The 15,899-nt window shown below is 35.2% G+C and overlaps 1 protein-coding gene across 1 annotated transcript; it reads left to right on the forward strand.

Annotated features, from left to right (window-relative positions):
• Positions 1-6,151: 6,151 nt before the first annotated feature.
• On the forward strand, positions 6,152-13,813 carry LOC116122153 (magnesium-dependent phosphatase 1). The gene is made up of 4 exons (XM_031408061.1): positions 6,152-6,413; positions 7,413-7,584; positions 12,851-12,967; positions 13,399-13,813. Exons 1-4 carry the CDS (start codon positions 6,304-6,306, stop codon positions 13,570-13,572), a joined length of 573 nt encoding a protein of 190 aa, XP_031263921.1. The 5' UTR covers positions 6,152-6,303; the 3' UTR covers positions 13,573-13,813.
• The last annotated feature ends 2,086 nt before the right edge of the window (positions 13,814-15,899 follow it).

A 15,899-nucleotide genomic window follows, 5' to 3' on the forward strand; every position in this document is an offset into this window, starting at 1 on the left:
TTTTATATAGTGAGATTCAGCGAAAAGAGAAACAGTGTTTCATTTTTGTTTATGTTGTTTTGTAGGAATATATGGGGTCACATTTTAACCACTCATTTGTCATGCAATTTCTTTCATTTAAATACTAGGATTTGATAACAAAATGGGTCAAATATAAATTATTTAGGTGCACAAACTTCATGCTTTTTTTTTTTTTTTCTTCTTTCAATTATGCTAATTAATAGAATAATATTGGAAATATATTTTTCAATGAATTGAAGATGAAATTATGACCTAATCTATTATTGGATGGTCGAGTGGTCAACTAGGACTCTTGGGTATATTATTCAATAAATCTTAAGTTTGATTTACCTTAGCCCCTAATAGAGGTGGTTATTAAAACTCTTACCTAACTAGTAATTTAAAGGTTTTGAAGGATTAATTGAGATACGTGCAAACTGGTATGGACACCTTCGGTCATATAAAAAAAAATAAAAATAAAAACTATGACCTAGAACCCATCAGTTTAAAATGGTATTTCTATTTATTTTATTTTTTTCGTTTTTATCTAAATCATGAATTAATGAACTATTTGTCTAGAAAGTTTTACATTTTAACTGATGTAAAATGATAATACATCATTTGACATGCAGAACAAGATCAATTGTAGCTAAGGGGAATTTTAAAATGTAGTCCAAAGCATGTAAAGCGATTCAAAACTAGTGAAAGGGAAGTGATTTTTAGCGTCCCACTCAATTTTATCAGTATCCTTTACTTTTAAAAATATTTTTTGTTTTGATAAGTTTAAACTTAATTAAAATTACTAGAAATTATATTATAATTTTTAAATACATTTATACTCTATTTTATATTTATAGTTATATTTTTAATCATTAATCTTACATATACCCTAACCCTAAATTTTCATAATCAATGAAACATTTTATTTTATTTAAAATATTTGTTTGTTTTGATGAAAATATAATACTAAAATTATGAAAAAGTAATCACACAACTAGATGTATCTGAATCTGAAAAAGAAAAAGTAAGTTCCATTTTTTTAAATTAAAAAATTAGGGAAAATGGTGTAAAATAAAAAATCTAATTAAGTTTGAAATTGGGGAAAATAAACCTAATTAAATTTAGAGGGTTATTTTTGGTATTAAATGGGTTTAAACAATTTTTTTCTTTTTAATTATAGAAGAGGTGTATTTAGCAATGAGGGATACTGATAAATTAGATGAGGGTAAAAATCACTTCTTCTAATGATGTTTCAAGGGATTTTAAGGTCTAGGACAAAAATTTTAAAGAGGAATTTTTATATTAAAATATATTTTTTTTTTTTGTGTTAAAGAACAAATTATTTTTCATCCCTATATTTTCATCTCCCTCAACCAATGACAAATTATTGAAAAGCATTCTTAAGCATAAGGATGTTAACAATTTTGTCCTTAAGGTTACATAAGTGAGGTTTGGCTTAAGTAATAGGGGAAACGACTTACACCTACCCAAGGTTTGGCGAAACGTAGATTGGTACCCAAAAGGTTTAAAAATGACAAACATGTACCTTTCGTCATGTGCTATTAGTGATTTCCATTTGCTAATGGTAAAAAGACTAGAATGCCCTTGAAAGTTTGATATTTTAGTTTTTTATAAATTTATAAAAAAGAACCCTAGGTTTGCTAATTTAACTAAACATCCCAATATATAAAAATTTTGTAAAATGACAAAAACACCCCCACCACCCGCAGTGTTAGATTCCGGCCACCACCGCTAGAATCTGGTCGAAAAATTTTATTACGACATAGACCAGTCGGATCTATGTTGTAACGCGTCGATATGACCTTTTTCGACCAGATCCACCACAGATCTTGCCAGAAAAGGCCAGATCTGGCCGTCGACGGCCAAAGAAATGGCCGTCGCTTTCCGGATAGATCTGGCCTTTTCCGACCAAATCCACTGTGGATCTGACCGAAAAAGGCCAGATCGGTGATTTAATGGCCATTTCTGATAGTGGTGTAGACCATTGTGACAGATTTTGGCTACTACCGGCGGTGGCTGTCGGAATCTGGCAAGTATGGGTAGGTGGGGGTGTTTTTGTTAATTTTTAAACTTTTTTCTGGAGATATTTGATGAAATTAATAAACTTAAGGGGTCTAAAAGTAATTAAAAAAATAGACTAATATTTCTGAAAGGGCATTCTAGTCTTTTCACCATAAGCAAACAGAAATCACTAACAACACATGACGGAAAGTACCTGTTTGTCATTTTCAAATCTTTTGGATACCAATTTCGTTTCACCAAGCCTGGGGTAGGTGTAAGCTATTCTGCCTAAGTAATACTCTGAACTCGTAGAATTTAGTAGAGCTGGTTAGGTAAGACCCGTACCAGTCTGTGGGTACCCGGGTTCAATTGGCGGGCATGGACAATCATAATAATTACCCGCACCAGGTTTACCCATACCCAATCCGCACGTAAAAATAACGGATGGGCTGGGTGATACCCGCTGGTACTTTAAAAAAATACAACAATGCCGCAATAGCTTAATTTACAATTTTTTGTTTATCCATAACAATTTTTTATTTTTTTTCCAAAAAAACTCAATCCAATAGAAAATTATCAACATTCAAACTTTAAAAAGTTAATAACCCAAGCTCCTAATTAATCAAATATATTTAATCCAAAAACTGAAAAAAAAAAAAATGGTGGTTGGTGTTAAATGCCCGCCCAATCTGGAGCAGCGGTGGCCAGATCGTGGCCGCTTGATTTGGGCACTGCTTGGTTGGATTCCAGTGAGTGAATAGGGAGGACAAAAAAGGAAGAGAAAGAGAAAAAGAAAGAGAAGAGAGAGGAAGGAGAAGGAAAATGAGAGAGGAAGGAGAAGAAAGAGAGGAGAAAGAAGAAGAAGAAAAATGAAACGGAGAGAAAGATGGGAGGAGGAAAAAGAAGAAGAAAAATATTTTTAGGGTTTTGTGAAAAGTATATTGAGAAGTCAAAAATACCCTTCATAGTTTTATTAAATATCCGAAATACCTTGCGGGTTCACCTGTACTCGTTCTACCCGCACTCGTGGCTACCCAGCCCTTACCTGCTCGACTCGCCCGTTTACCAGGTCTAGAATTTAGTGATAATTTGATTTTTGTCAGTAACATTTTAGCCTTTAAGGTGGCTAATTGTAGGGGCTAAAACTTAAAATGTTAGTTATAGGGACCAAAATGTTACTAAAAAAATTTACAAGACTAAAATTTAGTTACACCAAACCTAAATACTTTGAGGGGGTGTTTGGTTCGGAGAATATTGTATAACTAGAAATATTATATTAATAGAAAGATAGATTATTTTGAAAATTACTGGGAATTTAGGAAAATATGTTTATTAGGTTGGAATAAATTGGTGGGTATGTATAGATTACTAAATTGTCATTCTCTTTTAATATTAATACAATATTATATTTATTTGAGATTTTCTGAAACACCCCAGTCACATAATAGTTTAAATTTTAACAAAATCACCCCCACCCACCTAAGTCACTGCCCTAGTTAGTAAATACACGTTTTATACGTGAATTTACATATTTTACAAAGGGCTGTCCAATTATTGGAGTATCCATATAATTCGCGAATTTTTGTAAAAAAGAAAAAGAAAAAAAAACTAATTGAAACAACGTCTTTTTAGTGGGGGAAGAAGAAATCAGTGGGTAAGGCATAAAGGAAGAGATTGGAAAAGGGGGGGAATAAAAAAATAACCCTCTCAAAGACATCCATTTTCCCACCCATTCCCCCACACCAGACACCTTTACATTTTGAACTCAAAAGTCAAAACACATACAAAATCATTTCATATTTTTAAATTATTTCCGTGCTATCTAATAAATTAGATTGGATTAATGATATTAAAATAATAATTTATTGTGAAAAAAAAAAAACTGTCATATATTATAGGTATAAAATAATAGTTAGACTATTGTAACACTAATCTTTTATATAGATTTGTGAGATAAAATTTTAGTTTTTGATTTAAATAATTTAATGGATTAATGGGAAGTTAAAATTGGTTGTATTTAATATGAAATTTATCAAGTTTTAAATTAGTAAAGAATCATGGCTAAATATTGTGTTTGAGTCTGGAGACTATAATTTGAATATCAGTTATATATTGTATATTTGTGTTATTGGTTAACTGAATACTTTGCATTTGAAATACTATATTGATTTTAGCCAAGTAATCCATAAAAGTATTAAAACTAAGATTGATATTGCCGTATTTTTCAAAACGTATTATTGACAATATACTGTATTAAACCCGTATATACCTGTACCGTATTTTTCCAGTATCCGAATTTTATGGCCGAATTTTTATAAATGTATTTTTCACTGTTTGCCGTATTATACCCGTACCCTTTTTTTGCCGTACTCGTATTTACTAACTAGGGTCATTGCCTGCCCTTAGGGGTGTTCAAAAAAATACAAAAACCGAACCGAACCGCTAACCAAACCGAAAAACTGGTTAATCGAAAAAACGGTTCAGTTACGGTTCAAAAAATTCAAAAAACTGAATTTTCGGTTCGGTTATCAGTTCGGGAGAAATTAGAAACGGTTAACCGAAAACCGGTTTTCTAAACCGGTTTTTCATATATATATATATAAAATAAATAAATAATAACCTAAACTAAAATAAATCCCTAATTCACTCAATCTAAAATCCCAACCCAAATTTTTTTTCTTAGTTCCCAATGTATTGTCTATATTTACAATTTAATTTAGGACAAAATAAAAAAAAAAAAAAAAGGGAAAACCGCTTAACCGCTTTTTTTAAAACGGTTAACCGGTTTTTCGATTTTCCCTAAAACCGGTTCGGTTTTGGTTCGAAAATTTTCCCGAACCGAAAATCCGGTTCGGTTTAGAAAAGCGGTTAACCGTTTTTGAACACCCCTACCAGCCCTCAGCCACTATCATCGGTCGCGATTGGTAGTGGCTTGATCGACGCACGGTCGGTCAGATCCGACAGATCATGTGCCGCTCCGACCACGTGGATAGGTGGCCGGCGGTGGTGGCCAACAACCCTCTTGGGTGACTTGTAAATTGTTATAAAATCAAAGGCATTACTATCCAAAAAGTTAATTACTTAGAGGTAAAATTGTAATGGTAAGATTCATGTAAATGAATTTCAAAACAAGGGCATTATTGTCCAAAAAATATAATAGTTAGGGTTAAAATTATAACAAAAATAAGATTTCCAAATAATCTCAAAAATACCTAAGAAAATTGTGGTATTTAGATTACTACATATATAACTAATAGTAATTATTATTGGTTTTGTAAGATTACTAGAATCTTATATTACTTAACAACCAAACATGGTAATGAAGTAATATAAAATGACATTACCTCAGTAATGGCGGGTAACCTCAAACCAAACATACCTTGAGAGAATATCTTAGACTACTTGTAAGGTATTCAAATTAACATTTGTACCACAAATTTCACAATTTTATCAAATAGATCCTCGTAGTTTGAAAACTATGTCAAGAATACTCCCCTAGCCCTAACTCTATTATGTTGCCATTTGTGTTTGATAGGTAAAAAGATAACTTTGGTCTTATAAAACAAGGTTGAGGTAAAATGGTAACTTTAGTCTTATAAGAATATGTTTTACAAACCTAATGACAATACAACAAAGGTAGGCCAAAGTGATATCTACGATAAAGTTTTTGAACTTCCGGGGTCCTTTATTAGGAAGACTAGTATTAATAATATATTGTTCAAACTTTAAGGGTCCATTTAAGTTTGCAAAAGTTGTCATCCAAGTAATAAACTTGGACATCTTAAGGGTAGTGTATGATATTCTCCTATCATACGTTGGATGGAAACAAACTATTAAAAAGGGTTAAACAACAGATATACCCTTTAATTGTTTGTTCCCACACAGGCCACACACATAGATAGGTTTGAGTAAGGGTGTGCAAAAGAACCGGTTGGAACCGAAGCTGGCTCCGGTTCCTTCAATTTTGGGCGGGTACCTGGACCTGTCCACCCCTAGGTTTGAGGACGTTTTTGCTGGTGTTTGAAAAAAAAAATGTCCTTGTCTAGAAGAAAATAAAATTTAACCTCTTGACTCAATCTCCACCCTAGATACTGTATCACCCAAGCATACACATAACATTATACGCCTCACCCACATTCCAGCTTTGCTTCTTTCCAATAAATAGTGAAGAAAGAAGCCAAATAAAAATAATAATAATAAATAATAATAATTCTACTCGTTATCCCTCTAAATTCAAATAAAAACCCCAACCAAACGAAATCCATTTCAAGAAACGCAGACATGGGAGAAGAGAAAGTGAAAGAAGAAGCCTTGCGAATTATTGGAATGTTTCAAGTTCTCCCTCGTTTGGTTGTCTTCGATCTTGATTACACTCTGTGGCCTTTCTACTGGTAATATTTTTTTTTCCTTTATTCATTTCTATCACTCAATTTCAGCTTCTTTTTATTGAGATTGGTTTCAGTTTCCATAGGCCCCTGTCTTTTTTTTTTTAAATATTCTTCAGTTCATTTGTAACCCTTTATTTTATTCTTTTTAATTCAGTAGTTGCCCCATTGATATTTGAAAAGGGGTCGTTTAAATTGCTAAATTGTGACTTTTGTTGGCAATGAAACAAAGTTATATAGCATTTGATGGAACCTTCGATTTAGATTCATGTCTAATTTAATTGTAATTGCCCTCAACTATTACTTACTAAATGATAAAAGCATATATTTGTCCATTTTTTTTCACATAAATTTCTTTTCCTGTAAAAAAAAAAAAAAAAAAAATAATAATAAAGGGTAAAGAGGTTACATGGTCATAAATTACTTATGGCAAACCTTGCTGAGGATTGAATGGACTTGATTCTTTATCGTGATGAGTAATAAGGTTGCAATATTTCTTGATTTAGTGAAGCATATGATGTGTTAGGCCTTTGTTTATTTATTTATTTTTGATAAGACACTCAGTATTTAAAGTGAAGTAGTTACATGTGTAAAGGGGACCAACTATCCTCTAAAAGTACAGAAAAAATAATGAGCAGCAACATCTATACTGCAGCCCTTCATCTAATAATTGATGTTTTCGGCTGTTTACTGTTAAGAACTTTGGTTTCCCCATGGAATCAGGCATCGTTGTGTTAAGCTTTTTGTTGTGTTGATTTTTTGACTACTTAATACTATCTACTGGCTTCCCAGCTTCCCGGCTTTCTAATTCCATATTGTTTATTCCATGCAAATGTCATGGAATTTTGTTTTTGGTAGGTGGGAGATTTCGTTAAGCTGACGAAAATATGTATTATAATCAATAATCAGCATTTTGAGATGTTTGAAAACATTGATTAATGTGCAATCTGATGTTGCTTATCTATTCTAATATGTCATGTCAATTTACTAATGGTTGTATTTCAGTGAATGCCGCTCAAAACGTGAAATGCCATCTTTGTATCCCCATGCTAAAGGCGTCTTATATGCCCTCAAGGACAAAGGGATTGATATAGCTGTTGCTTCTAGATCACCGACTGCTAATATAGCCAACACATTTCTTGACAAATTGAGCATGAAGTCTATTTTTGTAACCAAGGTTAGCCTTTGAGAATCTTTGTCTCTCTATTTTTCTTTCCTTTACTGTTTTCGTGTAAAGGTTATGTTAAGAAATTACCTCATTTATGTCAAAATAAGTCTAAAATGCTATATAAATGGCCGAATGACTGGCCTTGTGATTTCTCTCTATTATATAATATGTACAAAAGAATTCTATACATGGAAATACCTACGTATCTGCTAATCTTATCTCTATACAATCTGTCAATAATTAAGCTAATTATTCAGAAAAGTAAATCAAGGAAATAAACAGAAATAAATATGGACAGCAAAGCTGTCCGTTGACAACCCCCCTCAAATTGATGCAGGTTGATCAACAAGCATCAATTTGCTACTTAGGAAGCAATGTCGATGACGAGTAAGAGCCTTGGTGAAGATATCAGTAATTTGTAGTTCAGTGGAAATGTGTGGAAGAGTGATAACACGAGCTTCAAAGGCTTCACGAATAGAATGACAGTCGACTTCAATATGCTTTGTGCGCTCATGATAGACAGGATTGGCCGTGATCTGAATAGCACTTGTATTATCGGCATGTAAAGGTGTAGGATCGGTCTCAGAGAAGTCTAACTCACCAAGCAAACCTCGAAGCCAAATAATTTCGGAACAAGCAAGAGACATCGCTCGGTACTTAGATTCTGTAGATGACTTAGAAACTCTATCTTGCTTCTTACTCTTCCAGGAAATCAATGCATCACCTAAGAACACGCACCAACCAGTGATGGAACGACGTGTATCAGCACAACCAGCCCAATCAGCATCGCTATAAGCAACAAGACGAGGAGAATTGCCTGTAGGAAAGAATAAGTCACGGGCAGAAGTGCCCTGAACATAGCGTATGATCCTACGGACAACAGCCAAATGAAGATGACGAGGAGTTTGAAGAAACTGGCTGACTTGCTGTACAGCAAAAGAAATATCTGGTCTAGTGATGGTGAGATAGACTAGGCTACCCACCAATTTCCGATATACACTGGGATCAACAAGTAAGTCGCCCTCCTCTTTGCAAAGCTTGACATTTAATTCCATGGGAGTATCGACAGAGGTAGCTTCCTGTAGTCCAGCTGTAGCCACCAAATCACTAGCATACTTATGTTGATTGAGTGAAATCCCAAAGGGACTACGATGCACCTCAAGACCAAGAAAATACGAGAGAGATCCAAGATCTTTCATATGAAAGGATTTTGAGAGATGGGTCTTGAGTTGGACAAGTAAAGCAGAATCAGAACAAGTGATCACAATATCATCAACATAAACCAAAAGGACAACAATACCCATGTCTGATTTCCGAAGAAACAACGAAGTGTCATACTTGCTCTGCTTGAAGGAAAATTGTAATAAAGTGGTTTGAAATTTATCAAACTAGGCCTGCGGAGCTTGTTTGAGACCATAAAGAGAGCGACGAAGTTTACACACATTGGAGGTCGGAGAAGGAAATAGTCCTGGGGGTGGCTTCATATAAATACACTCTTTAAGATCCCCGTGAAGGAAAGCATTCTTAACATCCATCTGATGTAGTGGCCAATCATTGGAAGCAGCAAGAGCTAGGATCGTACGAACAGTGGTCATCTTAGCCACAGGAGCAAAGGTCTCCTCATAATTGACACCATATTCCTGATTGTTCCCAAGAACAACAATTCGAGCTTTATAACGATCCAAACTTCCATCAGAGCGAACCTTGACTGAGTAAACCCATTTGCAACCCAGAGGAACTATAGTAGAAGGACAAGGCTCAATGTCCCAGGTGTGATTGGTCTCTAGAGCAGCAATTTCTTCCTGCATAGCTTGTCGCCAATAGTCATGCTTGACAGCATGTGAGTAGCATGTGGGAATAGCAAAATTGGACAATGCAACAGTAAGAGCTGAAATAGAATTGCCAGAAGAAAACCCATACCTATCCGGGGGTACAGACACTCGAGAAGAGCGACGTACCAAAGGCTTTGGAGGTGCTTTAACTGACTGAGTCTGGTGTATGTTAGGATCAGATAGCGGGTGAGCCACCGGAAGAGACCGTGGGTGGGATCGTCTCGTGTACACCATACCTGGTTTAAAACGAGAACTGACTTGATGAAGATCTGAGAACTGTTGCTCAAAGGAGGGGAGGACCACAGTAGAAGAAGAGGGCACAGATGACACAGGAAAGAAATGTTGATTTTCAAAGAAAATAACATTCCTAGAAATGCGTGTACGATGTAATGTAGGATCATAGCAAACAAATCCCTTTTGACACACATTATATCCTAAGAATACACTTTTAACAGATTGAGCAGATAATTTATGTCGCTCATGAGGAGGTAAATGAACAAAACATACACAACCAAAAACACGAAGATTATCATAACTAGGTTGCTTAGCAAACAAGCGGAAATAGGGAGACTCCATGTGTAAAACTTGGGAAGGTAAATGATTAATCAAATGGGTAGCAGTCTTTAGAGCCTCAACCCAGGAACAGAAGATTCTAACAAGAGAGTACGTACCATATCAAGAAGATGACGATTTTTGCGTTTGGCTACTCTATTTTGTTGGGGAGTAGCAGAACATGAACGTTGATGGATAATACCTTTAGAAGCCAAGAATGTCTGAAACTCAATAGACAAATATTCACCACCAGAATCTGTGCGTATCGTTTTAATATTCGCAGAAAATTAATTTTCAACATACGCTAAAAACTCAGTGAAAGTACGAAAAACCTCAGATTTAGAGCGAAGAAAATAAACCCAAGTAAATCTGCTATGATCATCAATGAAAGTCACATAGTATTTAAATTTTTCATGTGAACTAACGGGGGAAGGCCCCCAAACATCACTATGGATAAGATCAAAACAGTGAGAAGCTCTACTAGCATGCAAAGGAAATGGAAGAGTTTTGCTTTTACCAAGTTTACAAGAATCACATTCAAGAGATAAAGAAGAACGTTCTTTATTACCAAGAAAGCCAGAGTTCAATATATGAGATAAGATTTGAGTATTGGGATGGCCTAAACGACGATGCCACACCATACTCAGATTAGGAACATTATTACAAGCAAAAGACTTAATAGAAGAAACTGGAGAAAATGTTGGAACAGGTAAAAATAGTGGAAACAAGCGCCCCACTTTAGGTCCCTTCGTGATCGGCTTCCCCGTTACCTGGTCCTGCACAACACAACCATCACCAGAAAAATTAACAGCACAATTGTTGTCAACTAATTGACCAACAGAAATCAGATTCGTGGAAAGCTGAGGAGCAAGAAACACATCAGTAAATGTAGAAGAAGCATTTCCGACAGCAGTGATTGGCAAAGAACTGCCATTGGCAGTCTGAATGGCAGATTGACTAGCATAAGGCCGAACATGAGACAGATTTGTGGGAGTATTCGTCATGTGATTAGAAGAACCCGAGTCTACATACCAGAGTGTAGTAGAATGTTTACCTTGAAACCCCATCGCAGATAACGCTGAAATTAGCATTTGTTGCACCATTTCAAGGGTGCAGTAAGTTACTGCATGAGGTGCAAGATCAGAGGAAGCACCTGAGGAAGAGTCATGTGCTACAGAAGTCGCTGCTGGAGGAATAGTAACAGAAGTCTGAAATGCTTGGGCCTGACGATTCTGGCGGCGGATACGACATTCTTTGATAATATGACCATTTTTCTTGCAATAAGAACAATATTTTTTAGGACAACTGGTAGCAATATGCCCATATTCTTTGCAGCAGAAACATTGCAGATTTTTAGAAGTCACAGGTGATCCTCGTCCTTGAGCAGTATAAGCCATAGTTGTTGTCTTGGAATTGCCATGAGATTGCTCTAGAATAGCATGAGTACTAAGACGTTTTTCGCGAAGTAATTCACCAAAACAAATATCAAGAGAGGGAACAGGAGATCTGTTCAGTAGAGAGGAGTGAACTGATTCATATTCCGGGCGTAGTTTCATAAGAAACTGATCACGCTGGCTAGTCTTGTGAAGATTCTGAATAGTCGAAAGAGCAGCAACAGGAGCATCTACTGTAACCAAAGCAGTATATTCATGCCAAAGAGTAAAAAATGCCAAGTAGTAGTCTTGGATGGAAAGACTACCATGTTGAAATATGGCAATCGCATGTTCCAACTGAAAACGACGAGCATCATTATCTTGATGATAAACCTTCTTCAAATAAGTCCACATGGATTGAGCGGAGCGATAAGACCGCAAGTTGGTGATAAGATGTGGCTCCACCGAACCAAGAAGCCAAGACATGATTCGAGCATCAAGCACAGCCCAAGAAGGAGAAGACACAACATCCTTGGATTTGTCACTGTCGGATGTTGGTGCAACATCCGTGCCATCAATATGGCCCCAAAGTTCTTTTTCCTTAAGAAAAAGTTCAAACTGAAAAGCCCAGGTAGAGTAATTTTTGCCTGTAAACTTGACACACACTGGTGCAGAATCCATTGGAAATAAATGGAACCCGAGACAAAACAAAAAATAACCAAAAAAAATAAAGGAACCGAGAGAAGGACCTTAAACAGAGGTTGCTGAAGACACCACTCCAGCAGAAAATGCTCAGAAAATGCCAAGAAAAATGCCCAGAAAAAAATTCAGCCTTGCTCTGATACCATGTCAAAAGAAGTCTAAAATGCTATATAAATGGCCGAATGACTGGCCTTGTGATTTCTCTCTATTATATAATCTGTACAAAAAGAATTCTATACATGGAAATACCTACGTATCTGCTAATCTTATCTCTATATAATCTGTCAATAATTAAGCTAATTATTCATAAGAGTAAATCAAGGAAATAAACAGAAATAAATATGGACAGCAAAGCTGTCCGTTGACAATTTATAAGTTCCCCTTTCGATGTATTGAGTAACAAGAGTCTGCCTTTATAAATATTACCTTTTTAATAATTACATGCAGAGCATGAGCAGATGCACAAGCCTTTGTATTTATGGCCTAAAGCCTGAAGGAAAATTATAACATTGAGCATTCGACTCAATAATTGTTAATGATACATGCTCAACCATTTCTTCTCTTTCTTCCTTGTCAATTTTCGTAACATGGAAGGTGTGCTTTATCCTCTCCAAGAATATTCTTTTCCTCTAGGTGGCCTATTCAACATTATATGTATGAGCCTTTAAAGAAGGGTTTGGGTTTTTTTTCACTATCTGTCAATTGAATAGACTCCGTAGCTGTATGTTATTCATTTTGTACTCCATAAAACTCAGTGTGAATGTAAGTTATAGGTTGGTCTCTTCAATTGGGCTAATCATTATTTTGTTTATTCAGGAGATTTTCTCCAGCTGGACACATAAGACAGATCACTTCCAGAGAATTCATACTAGGACTGGAGTGCCCTTTAACTCAATGCTCTTTTTTGATGATGAGGATAGGAACATCGAGGCGGTAAAATGTCTCACTTTTTCTGTCTTTTTTCTAAAATATATCTCCTATTATTTTTTGAAGCAGTATTTGAAGCTGAGATGGCTTTAGAGGATTGTTAAGAATCGTTAACTTGTTTGGTTCGTGATTCAATTTTTTTATTTTTTTAAAAACACTAAGGCAAAGTCAGAGAGTCTAATTTGTTGCTCAGAATCCTTGATATCTTAAAACATTGTTTTATAATATTCAAAAACTATTTTGAGTTAAAACCATAGAATACAGAGGAAACATACTTTTTTCTTCTTCATTTTCTGATTGTTCGCAAGGTTTTATTTTTGTATCCTATTGAAAACATTTCATCTTAACACATTTTCATAAAATTTCCTTTAGAAGGAAAATTTAAATTTAAATTCTGAATTAAACATTCCCTAATATTTCAGTAAATTGAATTACAGGTTTCTCTGATGGGAGTAACAAGCATTTTGGTGAATAATGGGGTTAATCTTGGAGCATTGAGGCAAGGTCTTACAAAGTTTTCTCAAAATTGGAATACATCTGAGAAGAATAAACAGAGATGGCAAACAAAGTTCTCAAAAAAGTCAACTTCCTCTAAGAATGAGCAGGAATGAATGCTTGGTCTATGGTGAATCGTAGACTAAGATTTTAAAGCATTCAAATTTTTTGCAGAGCTATTCTGGATTATTTTCTGCAATTATTCTACTTTACCAATTATGTTGTATCAATTACCAAACAAATGTTTCTTGGAGTGCAAATTTATTGTATAAAGCTACATATAGTAATTCAGGGGAGTTAGGATTGTATAAACAAGTTCAGATTGTTGTTTGGAGAAACACTGACAACTTATACTAAAGATACATGCTTATTTTGACAAATCAATAATCATTATTCAATATTAAGATTTTTTGCAATGGCAAAAAATTGCGCAGCTTTCCTTACACTAATTCATATTGAAATGCATGATCACATTTTGGCATAGATTTTCTAAAAATATTCAGACCTGAAATCTCTACATATATATTAACTAGGGATAGTAACTGGAACAAGAAAGATGTACTAAAGAGATTGATACATGGCTGATAGGGATGGATATAATCCCCGCCATGTTGGGGACCCGGCCTGACCCAAATTGTTTGGGGTTTGGGTTGGGCCCAAGTTGAAAATTAGCCTTTGAATTTAGAGATGGGCCGTGTGTGTATATATATATATATATATAATGTATTTGTATTATGTTTAATATGTACATTATAAATTTAATTTCTTTTTGGATGATATATATTATAATTTGGAGAGAAATGATAAGGCAGGTTCAAGGATGCAAAACCCCCAAATAAGGATTTCTGAGATTCCCTGAATTCTCCGTTTGGGGATCAGGACTAATTCAGGGATTCTTTGAATTCCCCGTTCGAGCTTTGGGCCAGGCCCCTATGCCCATCCCTAAAATTGGCTGATGGCTTTGAATGTCTAATATTTACAATAAAATCATTTTAACTTAAGAAGCAAAATCTAACTCAGGATAACACATGGATGGCAGCAAAAGAGAAGATCTTTCTTGGATGACTCGACTATAAGTAATAATTTCATTAACAATAAAAGGATGCTTCAGTAACATTTTTGCTAACCACCGCTTCTTAGGATTTGCAGCAAAACATTTCATCAAGAAAACCTTCCCCTTGTCTGACATATTTTCTGGTATAATTGGTGACTTTTCCAATTCAGCCAATTCATACAAGAAAGTCTTCTCATTCGCCCCGAGCATAGCTGGCCTGCCAATAAACATCTCCACTACAATACAACCAAGAGACCATATGTCTAATGATGTCTCAATCTTACCAAATGCAACAGATTTTGGCAACATGTATCTAAGTGTACCTCTAAACCTAAACTTATAACAATTTGGATTTAGTGTTTCATCAGACTCTTTTGTTAATCCAAAATCTGCGATTTTAACATTGTTCATCCCACCGTTTCCAGGAAAAATGAGAATATTGGCTGGTTTAAGATCACAATGAACTTACCGCCACTCCTGTTTATCAAATCTTGCAACGTACCTCCAACTGCATATTCAAGATGCAGATTGTAAACGAATCCGAGCCCATGCTCAAATTCTATATTCGCTCCTAAACATTGCACAATCTCCGGTAAACAAGAAAGGTTCTCAAGAATTCTCCTTTCTTTTAAGAGTGAAGAAGAATGTTGCAATCTTGCAGATTTCACAGCAAAATAAGGGAGATTATGGATGTTGGGAACTGCAAGATAAAGATTATAGATGTAGGAAGTGCAAGATAGACTACACCATAAGAACCCTTACGAAGAACTCTTACTTTAACCCAGCCCATGGACGGATGATGATGGTAGGGAGATTTGGAATCTAGAGGGAAGATGTGGGTTGGAGGTAGAGAATTAGAGTGTTGCATAATAAAGATGTTGCTAAATCAAACCTATATGGTGGTGGATCAGCAAAAACTAAACTACCATTCTCTGACACTGGAGTTTCTTGAGTAAAAAAAGTCTGGTGTTGCATCCCGAATACAAAAGCAGAAGGTGAAAGTGATTTGAGAGGAGTTCTGCATATAATATATAAGTCAAAGTCATTGCTTCCTTTCCTAATTCGGTTTCCTATTGTGCTTTGGTTTCGTTATTTTTTAGACTGAGAATATTTTAGATTATAGAATCAGACATGGAGTCGATGTTGTAAAGCCGGTTACGGGTTCCTATTATGGTTTGTTGTGTTTCCTTATTTTATCTTTTCAGTTTTTCATTAATTGAGTAACCAAAGAGCAGTGGGGACCCAGGATTTTTGCCCAGGGGGACCCTGTCGTTCCGCCACTGTTTGCTAATCAAGTAATGAAAACATAAGAAAATAATTCACAAAGAAATACAAGAAAATTTTTACGTGGAAAAACCTTTTCAATATGAAGAGATAAAAAAACCACGG

Source organism: Pistacia vera, unplaced genomic scaffold (genome assembly GCF_008641045.1).
Source record: "Pistacia vera cultivar Batoury unplaced genomic scaffold, PisVer_v2 Contig132, whole genome shotgun sequence".
In the NCBI taxonomy this organism is placed as follows: domain Eukaryota; kingdom Viridiplantae; phylum Streptophyta; class Magnoliopsida; order Sapindales; family Anacardiaceae; genus Pistacia; species Pistacia vera.

What these genes read in the sequence shown, in the direction of transcription:
- LOC116122153 (XM_031408061.1), top strand. Translation starts at nt 6,304, where the DNA reads ATGGGAGAAGAGAAAGTGAAAGAAGAAGCCTTGCGAATTATTGGAATG. An exon ending in ACTCTGTGGCCTTTCTACTG is followed by an intron (nt 6,414 to 7,412) that starts GTAATATTTTTT and finishes GTTGTATTTCAG; the next exon opens with TGAATGCCGCTCAAAACGTG. An exon ending in AGTCTATTTTTGTAACCAAG is followed by an intron (nt 7,585 to 12,850) that starts GTTAGCCTTTGA and finishes TTGTTTATTCAG; the next exon opens with GAGATTTTCTCCAGCTGGAC.